This window comes from Lissotriton helveticus, chromosome 3_1 (assembly GCF_964261635.1).
Source record: "Lissotriton helveticus chromosome 3_1, aLisHel1.1, whole genome shotgun sequence".
In the NCBI taxonomy this organism is placed as follows: Eukaryota; Metazoa; Chordata; class Amphibia; order Caudata; family Salamandridae; genus Lissotriton; species Lissotriton helveticus.
This window is the reverse complement of record NC_136061.1, coordinates 1,032,117,407-1,032,142,050: the sequence shown is the minus strand read 5'-3', so window position 1 is coordinate 1,032,142,050 and position 24,644 is coordinate 1,032,117,407. Positions and strand designations below refer to the sequence as shown.

At 49.1% G+C, this 24,644-nt stretch overlaps 1 protein-coding gene across 3 annotated transcripts in view; it reads right to left on the bottom strand.

Moving 5' to 3' along the window:
* LOC144823224 (neurabin-1-like) overlaps positions 1 to 24,644 on the bottom strand; it is a 647,660-nt gene that overhangs the window by 319,848 nt on the left and 303,168 nt on the right. For all 3 annotated transcript variants that reach the window (XM_078681559.1, XM_078681561.1, XM_078681560.1), the window contains exon 5: positions 21,617 to 21,746. In XM_078681559.1, coding sequence (XP_078537685.1) covers positions 21,617 to 21,746 — 130 coding nt within the window. The remainder of the gene's footprint in view (positions 1 to 21,616; positions 21,747 to 24,644) is intronic.

The following is a 24,644-nucleotide window of genomic DNA, read 5'->3' as shown; positions in this document are numbered from 1 at the left end:
TAGGCGACCACGCAGAAGGCCCGCCCCCCACCACGAGCACCTCGGTCTTTCTACCGTTCAGCTTTAAACAGTTTGCGGACATCCAGGCTGCAAGATCTTGCATGCAGTTCCTGAAGATGTCCGCTGCAAGACCGGGGGCACGCGATAGGGAGACGACCAACTGCGTGTCGTCGGCGTAGGACACCAAGTGGAGACCGTGGCCCTCCGCGATGGCTGCTAAAGGGGAGACGTAGATATTGAATAAGGTTGGGCTCAGGGACGAACCCTGCGGTACGCCCTGGCCCAACTCGATCTCCCTCGAGTAGCATTCTCCCATCCTGACCCGAAAACACCTGTCAGACAGGAAGGACTTGATCCAGCCAAGCGCAGCACCTGTAACCCCACCTTCACTCAGACACTGTAGCAAGATGGCATGTGCTACAGTGTCGAATGCTGCACTTAAGTCGAGTAGGATCAGAGCCATAGTCTGGCCCTCATCCACGCCCTGTCGCAGTGCCTCCACCGCCGCAAGAAGTGCCGATTCCGTCGAATGACGGGGACGGAAGCCAAATTGTGAGTCGTGGAGTAACGATGCCTCCTCCACGAACTGCATCAATTGCGTGTTGGCAATTTTCTCCGCTATTTTAGCCATGTAGGGCAGAAGGGAGATGGGGCGGAGGTTGTCAAATTTCTCAAAATTCACATTAGCCTTTTTTTGCAGGGGGAGTACAATTGCCTGCTTCCAAGCCTTGGGGACAATCTGGGACATAAAAGAGGAGTCGAGTAGATTGCGAACATAAGGTTCAAGCACTTGCAAACTACCCTTGAGTCGGCTGGGAGTCGTCGGGTCTCTTGGGGAGCCAGATTTAATTGACCCGCAGATACGGATTAGCTCTTCTGTAGGCGGGGTGGAAAAGGAGATGAGCTGTCGTTCTCCTATATTCTTGACACCCTCCCCCCATGTGGGAGCATTATTTGCCTGCTGAGGAAAGGAATTGTAGAGGTTAGTGACTTTATTAGCAAAAAATTCTGCAATACGGTCACAGCCCTCCACAGTGCAGAGTTTCGTGGGCCATGCAGCAGACTTCCCTATAGCAATGGACTTGTAAATTGAGAAGAGTTCCTTGGTGGACTGCTCAGCTTCTTCAATCCTAGCGCAGAAGTACGCTGATTTGCCCTTTCGTAGCAATTTATGATAGCTACGCCTGCAGTCAGTGTACTCAGCTTTAGCGGAGGCGGAATATGCTACCCTCCATTGCCTTTCAGCCCTTTTGCACGCCGCTTTCGCCACCCGCATGTCATCATTAAACCAGGGAGCAGATCTCTGTACTCGGCCCCCCAATTTGGCCGCACCAAGTGGAGCCACCAAATCCAGGGCCTCTGTAATACGTTGGTCTAGGTTGGAGTTGATATCTACCACACCTATTCCACCTGGATGACCTTTAGCAGTTAATGCCTGATTAAATGCGGTTTGGGAGAATGCTGCCCATCTCCGCCTGGGGTGTTTATCGGCAGGAGGGTCAATCGGAGCAGGTTCCTGACTCCCAATGGTAAATGGAATAAGGTGATGGTCTGACCATGGGATGGGGACCGGAGTGCATGCTTCCACTTGATTCCAATTAGCGAAAATTGGGTCAAGAAGATGGCCCAAGTTGTGGGTGGGATGTTGCACTTTCTGCTCAAACTGCAAGTGAGCCATTGTGAGACAGAGATCATTAGCTGTCTTATCTGTTAGGGTATCTAGATGTAGGTTCAGATCACCTAGGACTAGATATTTATCAGTACTCAGGGCAGCTTCGGTGACATCCTCCACTAGTTTCTCAATGAAAGCTGTGGGGGGACCCGGTGGGCGGTAAATTAAGAGGCCTTTTAGGGTGGACTTGCCATTAAGCGTAATGGAGAAGGCACCTGCTTCACTACCCTCAATGTTGGTGCGTTCCAGCTGGCATTGATATTCCTGTTTCGCCACTATGGCTATGCCCCCACCTCTCCCTCTTAGTCTATCAAGTCTTTGAAGACAGTAGCCCTCTGGGATGGCCTCGATGATTTCCGGCATGGAGTCCAAGTCCAACCATGTCTCCGTAAGGAAGAGTAGGTCCCATCGCTTCCCAACAAGGAGGTCATGGATATCAAGGCTGTGCTTTCGTAGGGAGCGAACATTCAGCAGGCCGCACATCAGGGGATGGTGGGCGCTAGTGTTGGTTTGCCCTGAGCAGAAGGTGAAGCTGCAAAAATTGCAGCCCACGCTCTTATCCGCCTCCATGCTGTGTAAGCATGGTCCCAGGTGGCCATGGCGGAGGAGAAGAAGGTCATCTCGACTCCAGCGAATATGTGCTGCAGGACGGCCAGGGATTCTGACCCTGGGCCGCAATCGGCCGCGGACGGGCGCAGACGGGCTTAACTCAGGCGCAACTCCGGCGCGCCTTCGTCGCGCCCGCTGCGCTCGTCCGCTGTGCTGCCTGCAACACATCCGCCTTATATCCCCCCCAGCGTCCCAACAGCTAGAGCGCTGCAGGCAGCTTCCGGAAGTGTCTGGCTCGGACCCTCCACGCCCTCTGCTCGAACGGTGCTAGTCACCGGCGTCAGAACGAGGCGGGAGGGAGGGGCGAGTCCAGCACTCCGTTGCTAGGTGGCGGTAGAAGCGTCTCCGCTAGTGAAGCTCAGCCGAGCAGAATAAAGATGGTGGGATCAGCATAGAGCGCAGTGAGGCTTGAACGCGCTGTCTCACCGCAATGCCAGGTCAGGAAAATGCAGTTTTAAAAATTACAAGTTTAAAAGGTTCACACGCCAAGTTAGCACGCAGCGCACAGGTAGCAATCACCCACGCACTGACAAGCGCTACAGTAGAGAAGCGGTAGGGACACTGCCACTGCCCACTTACCACGCGAGGGAACAGGCTCCAGTGCCTTATATCCCCCCCAGCGTCCCAACAGCTAGAGCGCTGCAGGCAGCTTCCGGAAGTGTCTGGCTCGGACCCTCCACGCCCTCTGCTCGAACGGTGCTAGTCACCGGCGTCAGAACGAGGCGGGAGGGAGGGGCGAGTCCAGCACTCCGTTGCTAGGTGGCGGTAGAAGCGTCTCCGCTAGTGAAGCTCAGCCGAGCAGAATAAAGATGGCGGGATCAGCATAGAGCGCAGTGAGGCTTGAACGCGCTGTCTCACCGCAATGCCAGGTCAGGAAAATGCAGTTTTAAAAATTACAAGTTTAAAAGGTTCACACGCCAAGTTAGCACGCAGCGCACAGGTAGCAATCACCCACGCACTGACAAGCGCTACAGTAGAGAAGCGGTAGGGACACTGCCACTGCCCACTTACCACCGTGAAGCTACGATTGGACTTGAGGCCAGTTTGATCACCGTAACTGGACAAGGGTCGTAAGGTGAGCCTGAGTTTACATCACGAGGATCTTTTGTGTGTCCTCCGGGGACACTGGAAGCAATTTCTCAAACGTGGGGGATAAAACCCTCGCTGTCTCGGGTTCCTCCCAGAATATATCCGTCCTAACGTTACTTGCCCCACTAAAGGCCGAGAAAATAGATTCCACTTTTGACAAAAAGAAATTTGCAATTTCTTCAAATAGTTCCTGGCTTGGTTGAACTATGGCCAGCATTGGTGAGGTCAAGGTGGCAACAGTTTTGAACAATTCTTTAACGGAGTTCTTTGTTCCTTCAATACAAGTTGCATAGAATTTTTGTTTGACCGTAAAAATAACTTGTTTATAGTTCTGCTGGCAGATTTTGTAGGACTTTTTCCCAGATTCCCTATAGCTTCTCCTCCAGTTCCGCTCGGACTGTTTACAGATGAGTTTTTGGTTTTTTAGCTCCTCTGTATACCATGGAGTGGAAGGATGTGTCTTTCTAGGACGAAGGGTTTTAGTATGAGCTGTTATGTCACATGCCTGCTCCAGCCATTCTGTATATGCCTGGCTCGCCTCTTCCACTTCTAACGGCAATTGGGAAGCTGTGGAGGTGAGAAGCTCATTCAGATTAGTTTCCTCAATTTTATTCCAAGCTCTGGCTGTTATTTGCCCCTTAGGGCCTAAGCCCCTCATGTTTTTCTCAACCAGTTTTATCTCTAATTGAACGGCAGCGTGGTCGGACCACACCAGGGGTAGAAAGCCCACGAATTGAAGGCTCGGGTGAGTAGAGAAAATCCCATCCAGGGTATGACCTGCCACATGCGTAGGACCAACTACCCGCTGTTTCAGGGCAGCGCTTAGCATCAGATCATTTAAAATCATGTGGCAGTTTCAGCTAATACTTCCAAATGGAAGTTAAAATCTCCCATAATTGTATAGGCCTCTGAGAAAACACCCTCTTCCAGTAAATTTCCGAGAGATGCTAAAAAGGGGTTTCTCAATCCAGGCGGCCTATACAATAAACATCACTTAAAGGTGTAATGATGGGAAAGAGTAAGATTATAAAACAGAGCCTCACATGTATCTATAGCAATAGGCTGATAGGCTGCCTTAAACCCTTCGCCGCGGGGTATTTCCCCCACGGCGGGGGGGGGGGGGGCGCGGTGATAGGGGGGGGGGAGGGAGTGGGGCGGAGGGGAGGAGGCGCGGGGGGGCGGAGGGGAGGCGCGAGGGGGCGTCGCCGCTGGGCTCGTCACGACTCCGCCCGCTGATTGATTCTCCCGCACAGGCAGGGAATCAATTGCGCGTGGGAGTGCCCCGGCCGTTATGACGAGCCCAGCTCGTTATGAGCACAGCTCCACTGATAATAATATAATAGTGTGTCTTGTGGTGCAACTTCGCCTTCAGTGTTGTTAGTGACTGGGGGGGAAGGTATTTGCCATCCGGGTAAAAGTCAGCGAACATTTTGATACCCAATGTCCCACCACGTTGTGGCGCACCAGTGTTGTGCAAAGGGGGAGAAGGAGTGGTTTGCTGCAAATGCAGCAGATGGCGCATATAGTTTGGCAGTGCCTGTTCATCTGCAGATACCCTCCCACGCCCAGTGCACATACTCCACCATGTTGATTTCATCTTTGGGTACTCTGTACGGCTTAAACAGTGCAGTTTTTAGCGGCCATGAGGATGCTGTCACCCTCTACTGTCAAGTGCAGTTGAAACTGTGTAGGGTGCAATCAGAATTGTAGGAAGTTTGCTTAGGGGCAAAGGGCGTAAAGGTTTAAGGCCAGGGCACTCAGGCCTCCACGCACCAGGGGGTAACGGAAGGGTTTCATAGGCTACTCTTGACTGCCGGCCTGCCCACGTTAGTGCGATCAGGTCGAAGCGCTGCCTTTAGAAAAAAAAAAAACTGTGCTGTAAGGGGGAGCGGGGAGTTTACGACTGCTTAATATTCCGTGTGCAGCGGGGGGAGCACGCGAGGTGCACCTTCCCACCCAGTTCTGGCTGGGTTTACAACTAGGCCTTAGTTACTGTCACGTTGGGCCATTATGTCACATGGGATTGATACCACGCGCAGGATCTGATGACAGATAGTTCAGGGGAGGGGGGCCTCGGGTGTGTGATGGTGGAATCCCTACACTGCTGTTGTCTTCCTCCCCTGCCCGCTTTTCCCATCTCCTTACTACTACGTGTTGGCCTCTGCTGCGCTGTCCCTTGAGCCTACTGACTTTCTGCACAGTGTTGCTATGGTCAGTGGGGGCTTCCCAGTCCGGAGTAAACCAGCTGCTCTATTCCGCTTCACCCAGTTCAACTCGGTGGTGGGCACAGGTATCGAGGGACACCTCTGGGCCGCCAATCTCCTTGGTTGGATCGGTACCTCTTATGCAGCAGGAGCCGCACTTTGGTACTAGTTGTGTCACCACAGTGCGATTATAGACGCAACAGGACTTAAATACTGCTGTGGTAGGCCTCTATGTCTTGTAGGCCCTTCGTCCCAGCTCTTCACGTAGAATCAGATGGCCTGTAGGACAGGGGAAGGGGCAGGAGGGGGGAAGGAGGGGGGGGAGGGGAGGGGGAACCTTGATGTATGCCGACGAAAACTCTATTGTTCTATTCTCCCACCTGCCCATCCCTTCTCCTTACTTTACAATTTTGGGTGAGGGCAGTTTGCAGTACTATTTCCGTGACAGTGCGCTGGACCCAGCTCTACGCACTATGATGCACAAGGCGGGTCCCCGGTCGTCAGGATCAGCTTGTTATCTGAAGCTGCCTGGAGTTGTCAGGTTTTTCAGGTTTTAAAGTCTTTATTTCGATTCATAAAAAATCATAAAAGACAAACATTTAACAAACATTTGACAAACATGGCTTATTTAAAAAAAATACATAATCTTTAGATTCATAAAACTAGTATTAAATGACAAAAAAGACAAACCTGGGGAAAAAATAAAATACTAAGATTAAGCTCAGGAATAAAAGCACAAAAGTTTACAATTAAATTCCAAGCAGTTTGCGATAACATAAGCAGAAATGAGCAGCCTGTTTTGATAGAGCTCAGTACATCATGGGGGAGCATTATCATGGTCAATGCAGTAGTTATACTACGGTTTCAACCTCAGTATCCAGGCCCACCCCAGGTATTTAGCCAGGCACACTGAAATGAACTCAGAGGTGTTCGTTGTTAATACACGAATAGCCTCTTCAGATTTTCTTATGGGCATACGCTGAAACAATGGCTTTAACCATTTGGCTCTGGGTGCTAGATATCTAGGGCAAGCAAACAAGAAATGTCCTATTGTTTCCTTGTGGCCTGGGCACCATCTGCAATGGTCCACAGTACTCTTTTTCCAGCTATTAGTGAATATATTCAATGGTAATGCACCCACCCGAAACTGATGGTAGAGTTTCCTGTCCAGTGTTTTGGAGATTGAATCCCAATAGAGTTCACGGGACAAGTCCAACTTAAATGACAGGAACCTACCCGTAAGATTGGTAGAGCTTGAGGCATTGACTCTATTCTGACGGAGCGTGGCCCAGTACAGTTCCTTGAAAGCTAATTTAGATGGAAAAGTGCTGGTAGAAGGGGATGTCCAAAGTTGCTCTAGCCCCATATCCGTCAGGATAGATTTTACCATTTTAAACCATTTAATTTTACCTGAACCCCCGAGTGACCTAACTTCGGCTACCTCAGTAGCAAATAGGGTAAGTTCAGGGGTTGTCCACAAACGCCTCCAAAAAGCAACCAATCTAAATTTAGCCATCTCATTAATTGGGGGGCAACCCATGTCCAAGCAAAGAGGGATAGAGGGGGTCGACTGTGGCAAACCCACTAGGTTACGCAGGAATTTGCATTGTATTTTGTACAAACCCATAAGATCCATATAACCCCACAAATCTGCACCATATAAAATTGCTGGGTTAATTTTAGCATCATAGATCTTGAGAACCGGACAAACCCGCTTAGTGATAGATCTTTTTTGTTCACTTAGTAGGCAGCCGGTAAGGCGGGCAAGCTTTAGTTGTTGAGCTTCAACTTGTGCTTTCCATCCCAGACGACTGTCTAGGGTGACCCCTAGATACACCATATTCTCCACTTGGTCCAGTTTAACACCACCCATGTTAACTGCGCACCGGACAGGGCGATTCCTTGTTAATACCATAAGCTTGGTTTTCCCGACGTTCACCTTAAGGTCACTGATGGCACAAAACTCCCCAAACCGATCCAAAGCCCGCTGAAGACCAGAGCGTGTCCGGGAAAGGAGAAGGGTGTCATCAGCAAAGATGAGCATCGGGAAACGCTGACCTGCAAGCATCGGGGCGTCTGTTGGGGTATCCTTAAAAAATTTGACCACTTGGTCAATAAACAATAAAAAAAGGGTAGGTGCCAAAACACACCCCTGGCGGACACCCCTGGTTACTGGGAAGTGTTCCGTCACCTGCCCCTGGCCACCCCATCTCACCCTCGCAAAATTGTCTTCGTGCAATTTGACTATTAAGACTAATAGCTCCTCGGGCATTCCCAAGCTCCTCAAAACTCCCCACAATTTATCCCTAGGGACAAGATCGAACGCGGACTTCAGATCAAGAAACGCTGCGTAGATTGTACCACCGCCAAGCTGAACCACCTTCCAGTAGATCAGACAAAATCTGAACACCTGGTCAATGGTGCTCGTTCCCGATCTGAAGCCCGCCTGCATTGGAGATAGAATGTCCTCTAGTTCGATCCATCCTTGGACCCTACCTAAAATCATACGTGCAATAAGTTTCTGGGTTGTATCAATGAGGCTGATTGGGCGGTAGTTACCCGGGATTGACCTACTGCCCTTTTTGTAGATGGGTAATATCTCAGCCCCCTTCCAGGATTTTGGTATACTTGCACCAGCGGCTATTGAATTAGCCACTTTAGTAAGGTAGGGTATCCATAAAGCGGGGTCGGTTTTAAACAGGTCGGCTGGTATGAGATCCATGCCCGGTGCTTTCCCTCGCATTGTAAGACCTATAGCCAGTTCGACCTCTTTTTCCGAAAAGGTAATAATCCTAGTTTGCAAGGGTGGCTTGGATACCATCGCCATAATGCTGGGGGGATTAGGGTTTTCGGCACAAAACTGGGTCGAATAAAACATTACCCATTCCACAGGGGACACATGATTTACGGGGATGCATGCATCGGGATCTTTCCCCCACTTAACTATTTCCCAGAACTTAATGGGATTGTTTGAAGTGGTAGCCTCCAATAAATCCGACCAATGCTTATCCTCCCACACCCGCTTAGCTTCCCACTGCGTTTTCTTATAGTTTGATCTAGCTTCTTTCACTGAGATCATAACTCTGGACTTAACTGCCCTTATAAGTTTGGTATGGGCTTCCCTACATTTAGTATTATACCATTTCTTGGGACAGATCGGCATTTTGGGGTTTGCCTTAGGCCGTGGTTTTGAAAGCAGAGATTTGAGGTCAGCAAAACAACGATTGTGGAGGTTAACAATATGGTTGGGCATTTCGTGATTATCCCCCAGATGATCATATGCCAGCATTTCACTATATGTGTTGCTGACTTTTATATTTACCTCATCCCTTAAAGTAACATCCTCCACTATTTTGGACCATTTTAATCTCTTCCTATCATTGGTTAGGAAGGCATCCCCAGTCTGTGCAGTACCAGGGTTCTCAGATCTCACTAAACCTGGTAACTTTAATTTTAAGGACAAGGGGTTATGGTCACTTTCTGGGCGGGGGAGAACTTCCATGTCCATCATAAGAGGCCAGTCTCCTACTTTTAATAGGATATAATCGATACGGCTTTTTCTCAACCCGTTATCGAATGTAAAATTTGCTTCCTGGTCTGATTTGGCGCGGCCATTGACAGCCCGAAAGCCCCTATTAAGGCAAAGAGCCGTCCAATTCACTGCTGCCTCCGTTGCCATTACTGATTTACAGGGCATCAGTTCAGGGATACCCCATACTGCATCCTCCGCGTAGCCCCAACTGTCCCCTGAGTCAAGCAATGGCTCAAAGGTACAGTTTAGGTCTCCAGCCAGGAGGGTTACAAGATCACTATCAAGATCGTCTAAAATGGGATCCAATGCTTCCAACAGGAGAGGGGAGCGACCTCCTGGCAAGCCTCGGGCATATACATTAATCAGAATCATATCCCGACAACCAGTCTTGCTCAACTTAATTATAAGGAGGTCGGGGTTATGTGATGTTATTTCTGTAGAGTGAAATCCCAGGGATTGTTTCACCCAGATCAATAAGCCCCCTGAAGCTCTCCCTTTGGGACTTCTAATTGCAAGTTTAAAAAAGTTAGTATATCCCTGCCTAAATATTGGTTCAGTTGCCCAGGTTTCCTGGAGTAGGATGATATCATATTTATCTATAAACTCCAGCCAGTCATCTGAGTGAATAAGACTTTTAACCCCTGCAACATTCCAGGAGACAATGGTAAGTAGTTCTGGAGCGTGGGTCACGGGGTGTACCACCGGGTCCAGGGCTACTAAAGTATCCGAATTATTCTCAGCATCACACCCATTTATGGTGCACCCAGGGGTGCTCCAATTTTTCCCTGTCTTCCGGGAGGCTTCTACTTCCCTTAAGGGTAGTCTAGTAGTACTTGCTATTATTGGGGCCCCCATTTGCTCTACCTCTGCAATTACAAACTGCGAAGGCTCATTACACGGCCTAGCTGGCAGAGACCCTGGATTTACTATGCCAGGTCGAGAATGAAGTCAGTCGTTGGCCTCAAGACCAGATAATGGGCCGAATTGGTTGGAAAGAAATGGGAAGAGGGTAGGCTGGGGAGTCCTCATGGTTGGATAACTCCTAATGTTGGATTGGCCAAATCTAGGACCCATCTGGGTACTACTCTGCCTATGCGGGTAAAAGTATGATAGGCTCAATGTTTGAACATCCCCCTGTCTGGCAAACCTCGCTTTTCTACCAATTATTTCCACTACCCAAGGATCCTTAAACGAGATCAGTATACAATCGCCCTCCAGATCTTTTGTACCATGGCCCACCCAGTCCACCCTTCTCACAAACAGAATTTCAGTGGGCAGTGAGGGGGGTAACGGTCGGTTTTTATTTAACCAAAAGGTCACCTTATTTCGTAGATCATCAAAAGTCTCCCTCTTACCGGGTTGGAGGGGGGCTACACCAGTCAAAACTATTGTGTATAGTGCAGCCTCGGTAGGGAGATCAACCCGTGACTTGGTATTTCTATGATGTTTTTCAACCGGGGGTTTTAAGGTGTTACGTTTTTGGTTAGCTAGAGGCCCTGAGAAAAGAGACCGAGGGGTATTCAGACTGGGTTGAATACCCAAGGGGGACCAAGGGGTTTATTATTAAAAGATGAGGAAGTATTTATTTGAGCATTGTTTGCTGGTTGTAATAGATTAGCCCCCCCTTGGCTCAAGCTAGTTAGTGATACTAGTAGGGCTGAATTAGTGTTTACTACTGCCTCCAGGGATTCAATTTTTTGGGTCATTAACCTGGTCCGCTCTAGAACAGGCAATAAAAGGTTTTTCATCAAAGCCTCGATTTTAACCAACAGTGATTCATCGCTATTTTGACAGGTGGGGCAGGGGTCAGAGGATCCAAGCGAGATAAGGGAAGGGCAAGGGATATTAGGAAAAATACTGGGACAATGTTTGTTATCGTCCGGTTTACCCATAGCTAATGATGTTGGATTGCCATGGCAGTTGACTGCGGTTTCTTTTACTTTTAATTTGGGCATTTTTCGTTCTCTCCCCTCTAGGTAATTCGTGTCGTGCTTTCTCTTCCTTGTTTCCATATCAGCACCGACGGTGTTCATTTGTATTACCCTTTTGGAGACTGTTTTAGGGGGCTCGGGAGATGATTGGTGCGTTTCTGAGGTATAGTCTGATTCAAAACTAACCTGCGATGCAGTTTCTCTACTCGCCTCAGAATCATCTAGATTATGTTCAACATGGGCTGGCATATGTACGGGCAAGTCAACCCCTTCACTATCTATATGTACTAGAGCCTCAATGGTTGCTGAATGAATACAATTAAAAGCTGCATGGGGTTGTGTCACAGGGCTAGGGATCATAGCCAGCCTACCCAATGAAGAGCGTTTTTCACTAAGTAGGTCAATTGAAAGACGTTTCTCTACCATAGCGATTTCTTTTTCCAATATACCTGTAGCACGAGAAATAAAAACATCCAATGGCCCCGAAACCACTCCTTTAGGGGTCTGAACTTGGACAATGCGTGTTTTGCCTGAACGTAATGGCATATTTTCTACGTGGAACAATTATGGGAGATCGCAACTAAACACGGTAATTTACACAAATAATCTATGCAGATATCAAAGTCCTATCAGGGATTAAAATGTTTCTTGTATCCAAACAGTTGGGAAGTATCAGTTTTTAGTAAAAGTCAATAGCGGTTAATTATCCCGCCTACCTTGGATGTTGGGTAAAACCGATAGGGGGATATGGGCCGGGGCCGTCCTCTGCCGTCCTCGAACGGCCTCAAACGGCCCGCTCTTAGCCCGGTCTTGTCCCGGGCTGCGTCCCGCGCTGCGGGAGAAGTAACCCTAATTATAGGGAGGGAAAAGGGCGGTGGGCGGGCCGGCAGGGAGAGCGGACCGGAAGTTGACCACGGTCTGTCAGGGACTCCTGGGAATTGGAGTCCCTGTCACGCTCGCAGCCCTCCGCCGACGCCGAAAAAGTGTTTCCCCGGTCTCCCGGACTGTTCCTCCTCACGTTGGTATGGCGCAGCGGCACCCGCGGAGCGGGTGCTGCAAGGTGTCAGGAGAAGTCAGCAGAGACCACACAGAATCCAGGCAAGGTAGGCGCGACCCAATGCGCTTTAGCAGGTTTAAAAAAGTGGAGTTGTCAGTCTGCCCTCACTTCTGGTTTATCGTCAGACGCGTCTCCAACGGGTGTGGTCCTGGGCCTTCGCCGATGCCAGAGTTGGGTCAGCACACCGGTACTGCAGAGTGGGCAGCAGACCCACCGTGTAGTCCACCACCCAGATTCTGCGACTTGGGAGGCACTGCACTCAATCTTTTTTTTTGTGTGAAACCAAATAGCTAACAGACGAGACAGCTGGGTAGGAAAATCAAATTACCTAATGTATAGACTCATCAGCATTCTATGTAATCACCAATAAATTCAAAACATTTCAAAATCAAAATATTAATTAATTGTATAGAATTCAATCAAACAGAATATTATAAAACGCAATAAAAAGAGGGAGTAAGAACACATGTATATAACACAACAGAAATTTTTATTATGACACAATAATTAAAAAAGTGAAGAACCACAATTCATAAAACCTTCTTGTATTGATTTAAATTTAAAATATACAGATAGCCAAATAAAATAGACTTTCAACTGTGAATAACTAAAGTTCTCTCTAAATCCTAAAGTAGAAAAAACCTATATTCACAAGAACATAAAACGTGGCCAGAAAACTAAATTCTGTTCTATTGCGTTTTATAATATTCTGTTGTTTGATTGAATTCTATACAATTAATTAATATTTTGATTTTGAAATGTTTTGAATTTATTGGTGATTACATAGAATGCTGATGAGTCTATACATTAGGTAATTTGATTTTCCTACCCAGCTGTCTTGTCTGTTAGCTATTTGGTTTCACAAAGTGTTTATCCCTGTCGCCTGGATTTCTTATTCCAAAACAGGGGGTCCTTGTTTTTTTGCACCAAAAAACTGCACTCAATCTTGGCTGGGTCTCTCAAGGCCTACGCAGCCGCCTCACCGCTTCCACTTGTGTCGCCTAGGCCCTCAGTATCTCCGGTCTCATGGTGCACAGCCTGCTCTTAATGGGTTCTGGGCATGCCCAGAGATTGCAGCTGATACAGCCACTCTTGGTGGTTCGTCTGGAGATTGTCTTCCCCCCGGATTATGGCGGATAGTTCGCTCAGCCAACAGAGCTCACTCAAGGTGCGGCCATCTTGCAGCTAGCGAAACCAAGCCCCCTTGGACCCCTATATAGGCTCCGAACTTCATTTCCCAAACAAAACGGCATCAGTATGGGCCGCAGTGCGCCACCTACCGTCTGACAGAGGTTCTGCTTAAAAGTTTCCAGATCGAGTCTGACACATGGGAAATGTTCAAAGGTGAGGCGTATGCAGCTAATGAACAAGTTGCTTACCTTCGGTAACAATAGATCTGTAACAAACATAGGTTAGTTATAGATTCCTTACCTTAGAATTACCCCCAGGCGTCAGACTGGATCCCGAAAGTTTTTCATCAGCAGTAAGTACCCCTGTGCATCGAAAGATAGCTTCGGTCAGCTCCACGTTTGTCTTTGTCGTCATGGTCACCGGGATGACGTCACAGTAGCTACTAAGACGCCGCCCTAGCGCGCAGACGTCAATTCTGCACATGACTTTCCACGCCAGAAGCGCAGAGCCATGCAAGACACAGACCACTAGTGCACAAAACTAGGGCCCTGAAAGGAAGTCCTTAACCCTAGAAGTCAGTTCGCAAAAATGGGGAGGATGGGTGGGGCGGTAAGGAATCTATAACTAACCTATGTTTCTTACAGATATATCATTACCAAAGGTAAGTAACTTGTTCATCTGAAAGAAACAGTTATAGATTCCTTACCTTAGAATAGATACCCCTGCAATACAAACCCCGGAGGTGGGTCTGCAACCAAGTTCACACCAGAAAATCCTGGAGAACAGAACGGCCAAAGAAGCAGTCTCTCCGGACTTGACTGTCCAGGCAGTAGTGTCTAGTGAACATGTGCAGCGATGCCCACGTAGCTGCCTGACAGATGTCATTGAGGGGGGACTCCACGTCCCAAAGCAGTTCTAGCAGCAGTCGCCTGGTGGAATGGGCATGTAGCCCCATTGGCGGCTCCTTAGCCAATGAATAGCAAATTTTGATCCACAAAACGACCCATCTAGAGATGGTCCATTTGTGCACGGCCTGTCCTTTTTTAGCACCCACATATTCTACAAAGAGCTGGTCATCCACCCAGAATTGCTTTGTGCGATCCAAATAAAATGAAAGCGCACGTTTTAGATCCAGACAGTGGAGCCTCTCTACGTCTTTGGTAGGAGGCGGAGAGAAGGTGGGCAAAGTGATGGTCTGTCCAATATGCAAAGGAGTAACCACTTTGGGAAAAAAGGATGGGAGAGTTTTTTAAAAAAAATATTTCTTTTTATTAATTAAGAACACAGGAAAAATCAACAACAGGTGTCATACTTCACGGAATGAACTACAAGTTACATACATTTGGCGAGAAATAGACGGGTAATCCCCAAGACATAGGCTAAAGCATGAAATAATACTGGAGTGCGGCCGTATAAAATGCAATAAGTTCAAATCCAGTCTAACCGACATTGTTCAGAAGTCCACCACCCATAGGTACCAGGATTATCGTGTTTGAGGCACTTTCGAGAGACAGGAGAAGTTAGTAAGAAGAGCAGTGGACAAAGTGACGACCGCACCCAGCTCGCAGCAATGAAAAGGCCATGCATTGTAAGAAATCGTGTAAACACTACGACCCCCAGGGCCCGTCCACCCACCGAGCAGGATAACCATTTAGGAAGGCACCCATTGTCAGGATATTAATAGGATTCAAAGACATAAAACAAAAACAAAGACAATACAATAAACCCCTCTCCCCACCCTGCACCCCTGCATATGGCTATCGCCTAACCCCAACTAGCAGTGTGCCTGTCTCCCCAACTAACTAATATTAAAAGTAATAAAATGGAGGATGAAATCGTCATACAGGCTCCCGGACTCCCCTCCCCCCGTCATAAGGAAACAACCCCTACAATACAGTCAAAAATAAATCTTCAGGATACACAAGCAAAACGAATAGGGGAAGTTACAGGCACCGCCCAACCTCCCACAAGCAGTATGGTAGCAAATCCCGTGTCCATTGATGTCATGATGTCAGGTCGAAACAGTCACTCATCCTTGGCCCTTACGATCTTGCTTGCGAACTCAGTCTGTTAGAACCACCGCATTCTCATGAGAACCAAATTTTGAAAAGAGTTCAAAAAAGTTCAGTCTGGAATAAATCAAAAATAGTAGGTCCTGGAGAACCCCAACCACACACATATTCTCCCTCACCGACCTCAAGTCACGATGATGTTTCCTCTGCAGACGTAGTAAGAATGCTCGGGAGGGAAAAGACAAGGTGCAAACCGCAGGTCGCTTCTCAAAGTCCCCGGGAATGGGGAAACAGGCGGTTCCACCTTAGACGACAGCAGTATCGGTTGTAGCGATTGATTCAAAGTTCCAAGTTTGCAAGTGTGTGGCCGCGCACTGACCACGGGCATCAATACGTCCTTCTGCTCGGTGCCTCCATCCTCCGTCACAATGTACACCATGGAAAAATCAGCTCGTGCCGGGCCATGCAATGAATCTGTGTCCGGTCCCACTTGCCCAGTCTCAGCTGCACCAGCGATCATTTTGCAGACAATGGCGTCCACATGCGAGTGTAGTGCGTTGATGGCGGCCAGTACGGTCTTCAGCGACGGTTCACACTCCGTCTGGCCCGTCTCCGCACCTTCAGTTACAAACATGGTCTCTTCCCCGGAGACCGGGGTATCTCCGGGGGAACAAGCGAGAGCGGAGCGGACAGTTGTGGAGGGCGACCTAACGATGAAACTACAGCAATCTGTACTCCGCTACCGCGAGCGAGGACCCCAACCCACCGAATCCTGGAGGACGGCAAACCGGGACGGGGACCCCCGCCCACAGCCTCCAAAGTGTCCAGTCACCACTCGTATGATGTTAACCAGACCGAGTGACCGCCATCAGTATCGGACAAGGATAACCTTCACTGCGGAGGACCGGACCCAAGTCGAGTCCCACAGCTGATGTTGTTCAACTGAAACCCAGCAGGGCCAGTACTGGAGGCCCCGGCTCCCAAGCTGGACTAGGCTGGAAATTAGATCACGGTATAACTCCGTCAATCAGGCCGATAAAATTCTCGGGATTGCACCTTCAAGCTCTGCAACTATTCATCCACACGGAGGTCGGGCGTAAAATCAGGATATGTGCCAGGATCCTCCGGCTGAAAACGGAGGTCGGCGAAGCCGGGAGCTCACGCGGCCATCTTGGTTGCAAGCGTAGCTCCTCCCCCCGATGGGAGAGTTTTAAGGACAACCGGCTACCAGGAAGGCAGTTTTCAAAGTCAGACGCCTGAGTACAGTTATGTAACCTCTCAAATGGAGCGCACGTAAGATAGGTAAAGTTCAAGTCCCACTGGGGCATTACGAAGGGAAGAAAAGGGAAAAAAAATGAGTAATGCCCTTAAGGACGCAATTTACAACAGGGGACTTGAAAAGACAAGGCTGATCAGGAAGCCTAAGAAAGGCTGAAAAGGCTGAGAGGTAGCCCTTGATAGTGCCCAGAGCGGAGCCCTCCTGAGCCAAAGAAAGGAGGAACAAGAGAACCTCAGCAAGAGGGGCAGAAAGGGGATCCACAGCCTTTGCTGCGCACCATGCTACAAATTTGTTCCTTCTACAGGGGTATACTGTCTTAGTGGAGGGATGCCGAGCTGCCAAGATAACATCCCAGACGTTGGGAGTCAGGTAAAACAACGTCAACTGCTGCCGCTCAATCTCCACACAAGGAGGTGGAGGATGGACAAGTTCTGGTGGAGGACCGTCCCCTGCTGCTGCGACAGAAGATCCACCTGAATAGGCAGTCTGATCGGAGGATCAATGGACATGTGTAGCAGCTCGGGTTACCAGGCACTTCGTGCCCAATCCGGAGCCACAAGAATGACTTGGGTCCGGTTGCGCTTGATCATCTTCTGCACGCTGGGCAGAAAGGCGCATAGAAGACCGCAACTCCACTTGCAACGAAAAGCGTCGCAGAGCGAGTGCCGCCTTCGAAATTCCAACGTGCAGAATTACTGACATTGCACGTTCTCTTCGGTGACAAATATATCTAACCACGTCTCTCAACACTTGAGAAAGACTCCGTGCACCACATCCGAGTTAAGATAGCATCATGCCCCTGCGGCTCAGTTAGTCCGCCCTGGCGTTCAAGGAACCTGCCAGGTGTGTACCACCAGGGATATGCCCTGATGTTGCAGCCATGTCCAGAGGGAGGGCCTCTCGACATAGGGTCCACGACCCCACCCCGCCTTGTTTGTTGCAGTACCACATGGCGGTGGTGCTGTCCATGAACACCTGCACTACTCTTCCTCGGACAGAGGGAAGGAATGCTTTGAGTGCAAGACGATCACCCAAAGCTCCAGAAGGTTGATGTGGAGCCCGGACTCCACCGGAGACTTGAGGACTCTGATCTCCGCCTCTCCCATGTGGCCGCCCCATCCCAAAAGTGATGCATCAGTCATCACTGTGAACTCTGGTTGGGGAAGGGAGAGGGATCTGCCGTCGACCCAAACCTGGTTCGTGAGCCACCACTGCAATTGGTGTGCAGTGCCCTCCGAGATCTGGACGCAATCAGATTAATTCCCCTGATGTTATGACCACTGGAACTTCAGGACCCACTGCAGAGCCTGCATCTGCCATCTGGCGTGGTCCAACAGCAGGAGGCCATCAGGCCCAGCAGCCGGAGTGTCATTCTGACCGAAATCCGGGATAGAGGCTGAAAGATCTGAATCATAGCCCAAATATCCCAGACTCGCTGTTCAGGAGGATAGACCCGAAACGGAGTTGTGTTGAGAACCGCTCCGATGAAGAGGAGCTTCTGAGAGAGAGTCAAGTGTAACTTCGGCACGTTGATGGAGAACCCCAGTGAATGCAGGAGGTCGGCCGTAGTCTAGAGGTGGGAGACGACAGCCTGGGGCAAGCCCGCCTTCAACAGCCAGTCATTGAGATAGGGGAAAACTGGAACCCCTGATCTGCGCAGATGAGCTGTGACTATCGCCATCACTTTCGTGAACACTAGAGTGGCGCTGGTAAGGCCAAAGGAGAGCATGGTAAACAAAGTGCTCGTGGCCTACTGTGAACCGCAGGTAAGCATCCAAGTCCAACACTACCATCCAGTCTCCAGGGTCTAGGGCAGACAGGACCTGAGCAAGCGTCAACATCTTGAACTTCTCCTTCCGGAGGAAAAGGTTGACAAACCTGAGATCCAAGATGGGATGCAGGCCTTTGTCCTTCTTGGGCACCAGAAAGTAGTGGGAATAGCAACCACGACCTACTTCTGGGACAGGATCGCGCTTGATGGCTCCCTTGGCCAAGAGTGCCGAAACTTCCTGTTGGAGAAGGGCCAGATCCGCCAACATGCGATGGTACTGAGGTGTCATGGATGGAAGGGTAGTCTCGTAGGGGAGGGAGTAGCCCCTTCGGACTACCTGCAAAACCCATCTGATCGACGTGATGGTGCACCAGTGGGGAAGGTGATGGCGAATCCTTCCGCCCACTGGCGTTTGGTGGCTCTGAAAGGTTGGACTAGGAGGGTTTGGAGGCTGCTGCAGAGGGGGCTGTGGTGGACTGGCCCACCCGCTGGCCCCCAGAACCACGGCGGTGGTTACCACGCCCCCAGCCGCACAGGGACTGAACAGCTTGCGCTGACCAGTGGCTCTGGGCAGGACGTGGTGCGGTACCCCTTCCGTAGCCACAAAAGGGGCAAGAAGCAGACTGCGCAGGGCGGGTGGTGGAGAGCCCAAGGACCCAGCCGTAGCCCTAGAGTCCTCAAAGCGCGTCGTCTACCTTGTCGCCAAATAGGCGACGGTCATCAAAAGGCATGTCCATAAGGGCTGATTGGACATCCCCTGATAAACCAGTCGACCTCAACTAGGCGTAGCGTCTAAGGACAACAGACGTGGAAATCGTCCTGCCTAGTGAGTCAGCAATATCCAGCCCACCGCAGATGGTAAACTTTGCTGCGTCTCTCCCTTCGGCAACTGCGCGAGAGAGTACAACCTGGGCCTCCTCCGGGCACTGAGGAAGCACTTGCGCAACGGTATCCCACACAGAGTGGGAGTAACGGCCCAACAGACATGGGGTGTTTACCGACCGCGGTCCCAAGCTGGAGGAAGAAAACAACCTCTTCCCAAGATGATCCAGCTTTTTGGATTCCCCATCAGGTGGAGCATTAGGGAATGCGCCCTTGAAGGTAGAGGCTTGGACCACCAAGCTCTATGGGGTGGGTTGTTGGAAGAGGAAAGATGGGTCGCCCAGAGCCGTCGGTGGCGTCTGGCAGTCATCCTATCCACAGGAGCCCGGACCTGGTGCCCAAAAGGATGTCAGTGAGGGCTTTAATAAACGGAAGCAGGGGCTCCGGAGAGCTTGCTGCCGGTTGAAGCACCTCTGTCAGGAGGTTAGTCCTAACTGCCACCTTAGGTAACTCCAGGTGAAGAACCTCAACCACCCTACACAACACAACTGTGTAAGACGCTCCCTCCTCTGTAGCCACATTGGGAGGAGACAACATGCGAAGGTCTGGTGATGTAGCCAGACCACTGACTTCCCCAAGTTCATCTTGCCAATCCAGTTCAAAGCCTTACTGGGCAGTTAGAGGGTCTCCAGACCCCTCCCAGTCCTCCTCACCCTCTGGTCTAAAAGAGCCAGGGTAGAACAAGGGCACAAAAGTACCCGCCGGCGCTGGTCGATGCCGGTCCGGCGTCTACATCGAGGTGGAGGCCGGGGTCGAGATCAACTGGGGATACAGCAGACGCTGGTTGCGGACGTGGCGCCGGTGGAGTTGCCGCAGGTGGAGGTGCCCCAAGGTCGACCAGCGCCAATCCGGATCCAGGCCTGGATCCAAGGGGACCGAAGACGCTGGCATCCAAGGCGATTCTTCTGCGACTTCTTGTGCTTCGATTTACCTGATCCCGAGTGCAAAGACTTGGACGAAGAATGATGGTCGCGGCTTCGTGACCGGTCCCTTGACCTCCAAGCGACCGGGACCTCGAATGGCGCAGAGCTGACTGCCGGGTCTCGAGAAGCTTTCACGGTGGCTCCCGCAAAGATTCATGGTCCGGCAGTCGAGGCACGACCCCAGGCAGAACAGGCACACACGGTGCAAATACGTCACTGACATCAGTCGGGTACAGGAACCGCAAGCCTTGAAGCCGGGCATCCCTCGTGCACCAGGAGTCGAAGACTCAGCATAAACTGTGTCGACAAAAGTTGAGAACAAGTCTTTTTTCTGAATCCACACTCTCCAGGTCTGCGCTGGCTGGCGCGGAAAAAGAAAGAACTGACGTTATTACACAAGGGTATCAACTAAGTAGCTACTGCATCATCATCCCGGTGACCACGATGCCAACGACGAATGTGGAGCCGACCGACGCCACCTTTCGACGCGCAGGGGTACTGCTGACGAAAAATTCAGGATCCAGTCTGACGTCTGGGTGTAATTTTAAGGTAAGGAATCTATAATTAACCGTTTCTTTCAGATAGTACATAGCAGTAAATGCATAAATACCAGTCTGCCTCATGGAATTGTGACTTGGCTGAAAGTACAAAAGAGTATTTTTTTCCCTTCCAATTTACACTAGCATTTCTATATTTCCTTCTAGTTCGCAAGATGGCCTCTTTTTTTTGGGGGGTGGGGGGGATTTTAGCTTCGGACAGGGCTAATTCACTTCTGAAAGCAATCTATGGTATGAGGTGTTGTTCACTTATCTTTGTGGCACACAAGAAATGCAGTAGGAGTATAATCTATTGGTGCATCTTTGAACTACATGCAGTGCATCAATTCATATAGAAACGTAAAGTTTAGACCTCAACCTGCAGACTGGTTCAATGTGTGTCCTACATCTATTTTCAGCTAGAGAAACCGTGCTGAACACAACAAATAGGGTTTGAAATTAAGTATAGGAAGGCACTCAGGACGAAGAAGCAAAGGGAGTGGTGGACTTTAGTTTCAGCTTGTGGCATGATATTCCTCTAATATTATTGATTTTCAGTGTTAAATATTTTACTTAGTGAGGACATGGAGATCTTGGGTAAGGAGAAGTATTATTCTGCTCCTGAATCGCTGAGATAACACTCTCAAATTTAAAAAGAAGCCACTTGTGGAATTTAATTAAATCAAAAAAGCAATTTCTAACAAAGGAATGTAGGACATATCAATTTTAGCGGAAAAGTTATTCCGAAATGCAACAATAAAGACAACAAAAAGGCTACGCTAAAATGTTTTATCAGCAATAAACTAATAAAAATGGGCTGCAAATAATGTAAAATACAAAAAGCGTGAACTATGAAGATTTACATCCAGAAGGGCACTGTGATGATACAAACTGTTTTCTTATGACATATGTTTATGTTCGGTAAATCAGTTTTCTTGAGAAGCTACGATTTATGAGGATTATGGAGAGCACTCATTCTGGCACTTACCTGTCCTGTACTACCTTCAGAGCAGTGTTGTTCATACATCTGTTGTTGACATCGTTCTTGTTCCAAAGTCTCACTAATAAGGCGAGCTACCTCACTTTGAGTTCCAGGTTTTTCTCTTCCAATTAAAAACCTAAAGAGGAAACGACAGCAGACAAGCTAAGTATCCAATGAATTAAGGAGTGACAAACAGTGGCGAATATCATGTACTGCTTCAACTGCTTCTCAAACACTATTCTCTCATGCTTGTATACAGCTCAATGGTGTACATGGGAAACATTCTTTTTTCCATTTAAATAATTTATTATACCACAGAAATAGCCACAGGGCTGTAGAGGGTTTTACATTTAACTAGGATACATATAACAACTATGATCAGCTACAATGAAACTAAGAGGAATAATAATGGACTAAATCAGGTTATATTCTACTCTACGCATGAATAGATGGAAAAGCTTCTGACTTGTACTCCTGGATCTCCTCCAAGGGAAACCTCATCTTATCAAAATCATAAGCATAAGCGGGATCCAAAAGGACATTGCAAAACATATCAATACATAAATATACATGCCATACATATGAACAAGTTACTTGCCTTTGGTAATGCCTTTTCTGGTAGAGAATATATCTAGCAGTAGATTCCTTGCCTTAGAATTTTCCCAGGTGTCAGACTGGATCCATAAGATTTTCTGTGAGCAGTACCCCTGCGTGCCAGTAGGTGGCGTTGATCGGCTCAGTCTGTTGTCAGTGACACAAATTACGTCATGGTACCTATATATGCATCACACATACGCGCTGAAGTCAATTACTTTTCATGACTTTCCACGCCAGAAGCGCAGAGCCATGAAGAACACTGACCACTGATGTGTCAAAACTAAGGCCCTGAAAGGGGTCATCCCTGTTGCTAGAAATCCGTTCACGGAAAATGGGTGAGTCGGTAGGGTATCTGCGGCTAGATATAGTCTCTACCAGATAAGGTGCTATCAAAGTTAAGTAACTTGTTAATCTGATAGAGCCTTCTAGCCACAGATTTATTACCTTATAATAGATTCCCAAGCAATACGATCCCCAGGAGGGTCTGCAAAACTATTTCAAATGAGAAAGTCCTGCTGGACCTCACAGTGCAGACAGTTATGTTCGGTGAATGTGTGCAGGGAGGCTCATGTTACTGCCTGGCAAAAAAATCCAGGACTAGAACTCAGTGTGCTAACAGTGGTGGCCGCTTTAGCACAACCCATCAGGAGATGGTCCACTTCTGCAAAGCCCGACCTTTCTTTGCATCCGGCATAACCCATGAAGAGTTGATCGTCCACACAGAACGTTCGTGTGTGGTCAAGGTAGAACTACAAGTCTTTTTGGGTCCAGACAGTGGAGTTGATTCTCTTCTTTAGAGGGATATGGAAAAGCATAAAAGGTAGGCAAGGTGATAGATCGGCCTATATGATGAAAAGGTGACCATTTTTGACAAAAAGGAGGCCTGTGTGCTAAGCAGCACTTTGTCAGATAGACTGAACTGTAAGACGGCTTAGATGAAAAGGCCTGCAGTTCATTTACTCTGTAGGGAGATATGATTGCCACAAAGAAGGAGGGGACAATTGTGTAGAGGCTCAAAAGGAGTGCACATCAAAAAAGTTACAACTAAGTTAATGTCCCACTGAGGCATAATGAATTGTGAAGGAGGGAAGAGATGAGCAAGACCCTTGTGTAAACTATGTACAATAGGGGACTTGCACAAAGAGGATTGATCAGCCAACCGGATGAATGTAAAAAATGGTAGAGAGGTAGCCCTTAAAAGTGCCCAGAACAGAGCCCAACTGGGCAAGAGAAAGAATGAAAAGCAGAACCTCACACAGAGGGGCAAAAAGGGGATCAATAGATTTTTCTGCATACCATGCCACAATTGTTTTCCAATGGCAGTTGTAAATCATCTTGGTGGAGGTACCTGGCTGCCAAGATGACATAACGCCTGGCTGCAAAGTTTACATAACAGACTTCAGGGGAAAGGTTGCAAGCTTTCACTTGTCACCGCTCAATTTCCACGCAAGATGCCAGAGAGTTGACAGGTTAGGGCGGAAAACCCTCCACTGCTGCTGCGACATAAGATACTCCTGAAGGGGCAGTCTGAATGGAGGATTAACAGCCATGCTCAGAAGCCCGGGAAACCTGACTCTCCATGCCCAGTCCGGAGCCATACGGATGACTTGTGCCCGGTCATTCTTTATCTTCCTAAGAACTCTGGGTAGGAAGGTACACAGGAGGCCTGAGCACCACTCGATGCACAAAGACTCTAACGAGTGCCGCCCTGAGAGACTAGAGTGCAAAACGGCAGACACTGTGCATACTCTGCAGTGGCGAACAGGTCTAACCAAGGATCTCCCACTGCCCAAAGAGACCTTGCACCACCTCTGGATGGAGATGCCACTCGTGATCCAACAGGCATCTTCGGCAGAGTTTGCCGCCCTGGTGTTCAGGGAACCTGTCAGATGTTGAACCACCAGAAAAATGCACTGGTGTTCCAGCCATGTCGACAGGCACCGGGTCTTTTTAGTTGAAGTACCACATGGAGGTGGTGTTGTCCATTAACACTTGTACCAGCCTTCCCTTGATGGAGGGTAGAAAGGCTTTCAATGCATCGGATCGCCCGGAGTTCCAGCATGTTGATGTGGAGTTCAGATTCCACTGGAGACCAGAGTCCTCTGTTCTTCACCTCTCCCAGACGGCCACTTCATCTTAGGAGTGACTAATCGGTCACTGTTGTGAGCTGCTTGGGAAAGGGAGAGGGGTCCATCTCTGACCTAATCACAGTTTGGATGCCAACACTGCAGATAGTTTGCAGTTCCCTCCGCAAACTGGACCAGGTCAGAGAGACTCCTCGGATGCTGGACCCATCGAAACTTCAGGTTCTATTCAAGAGCCCACATATGCCATCTGGCATGTGTCACTAGCAGGATACAGGAGGCCATGTGTCACTAGCAGGATGCAGGAGGTCATGTGTCACTAGCAGGATGCAGGAGGCCATGAGGCCCGGCTG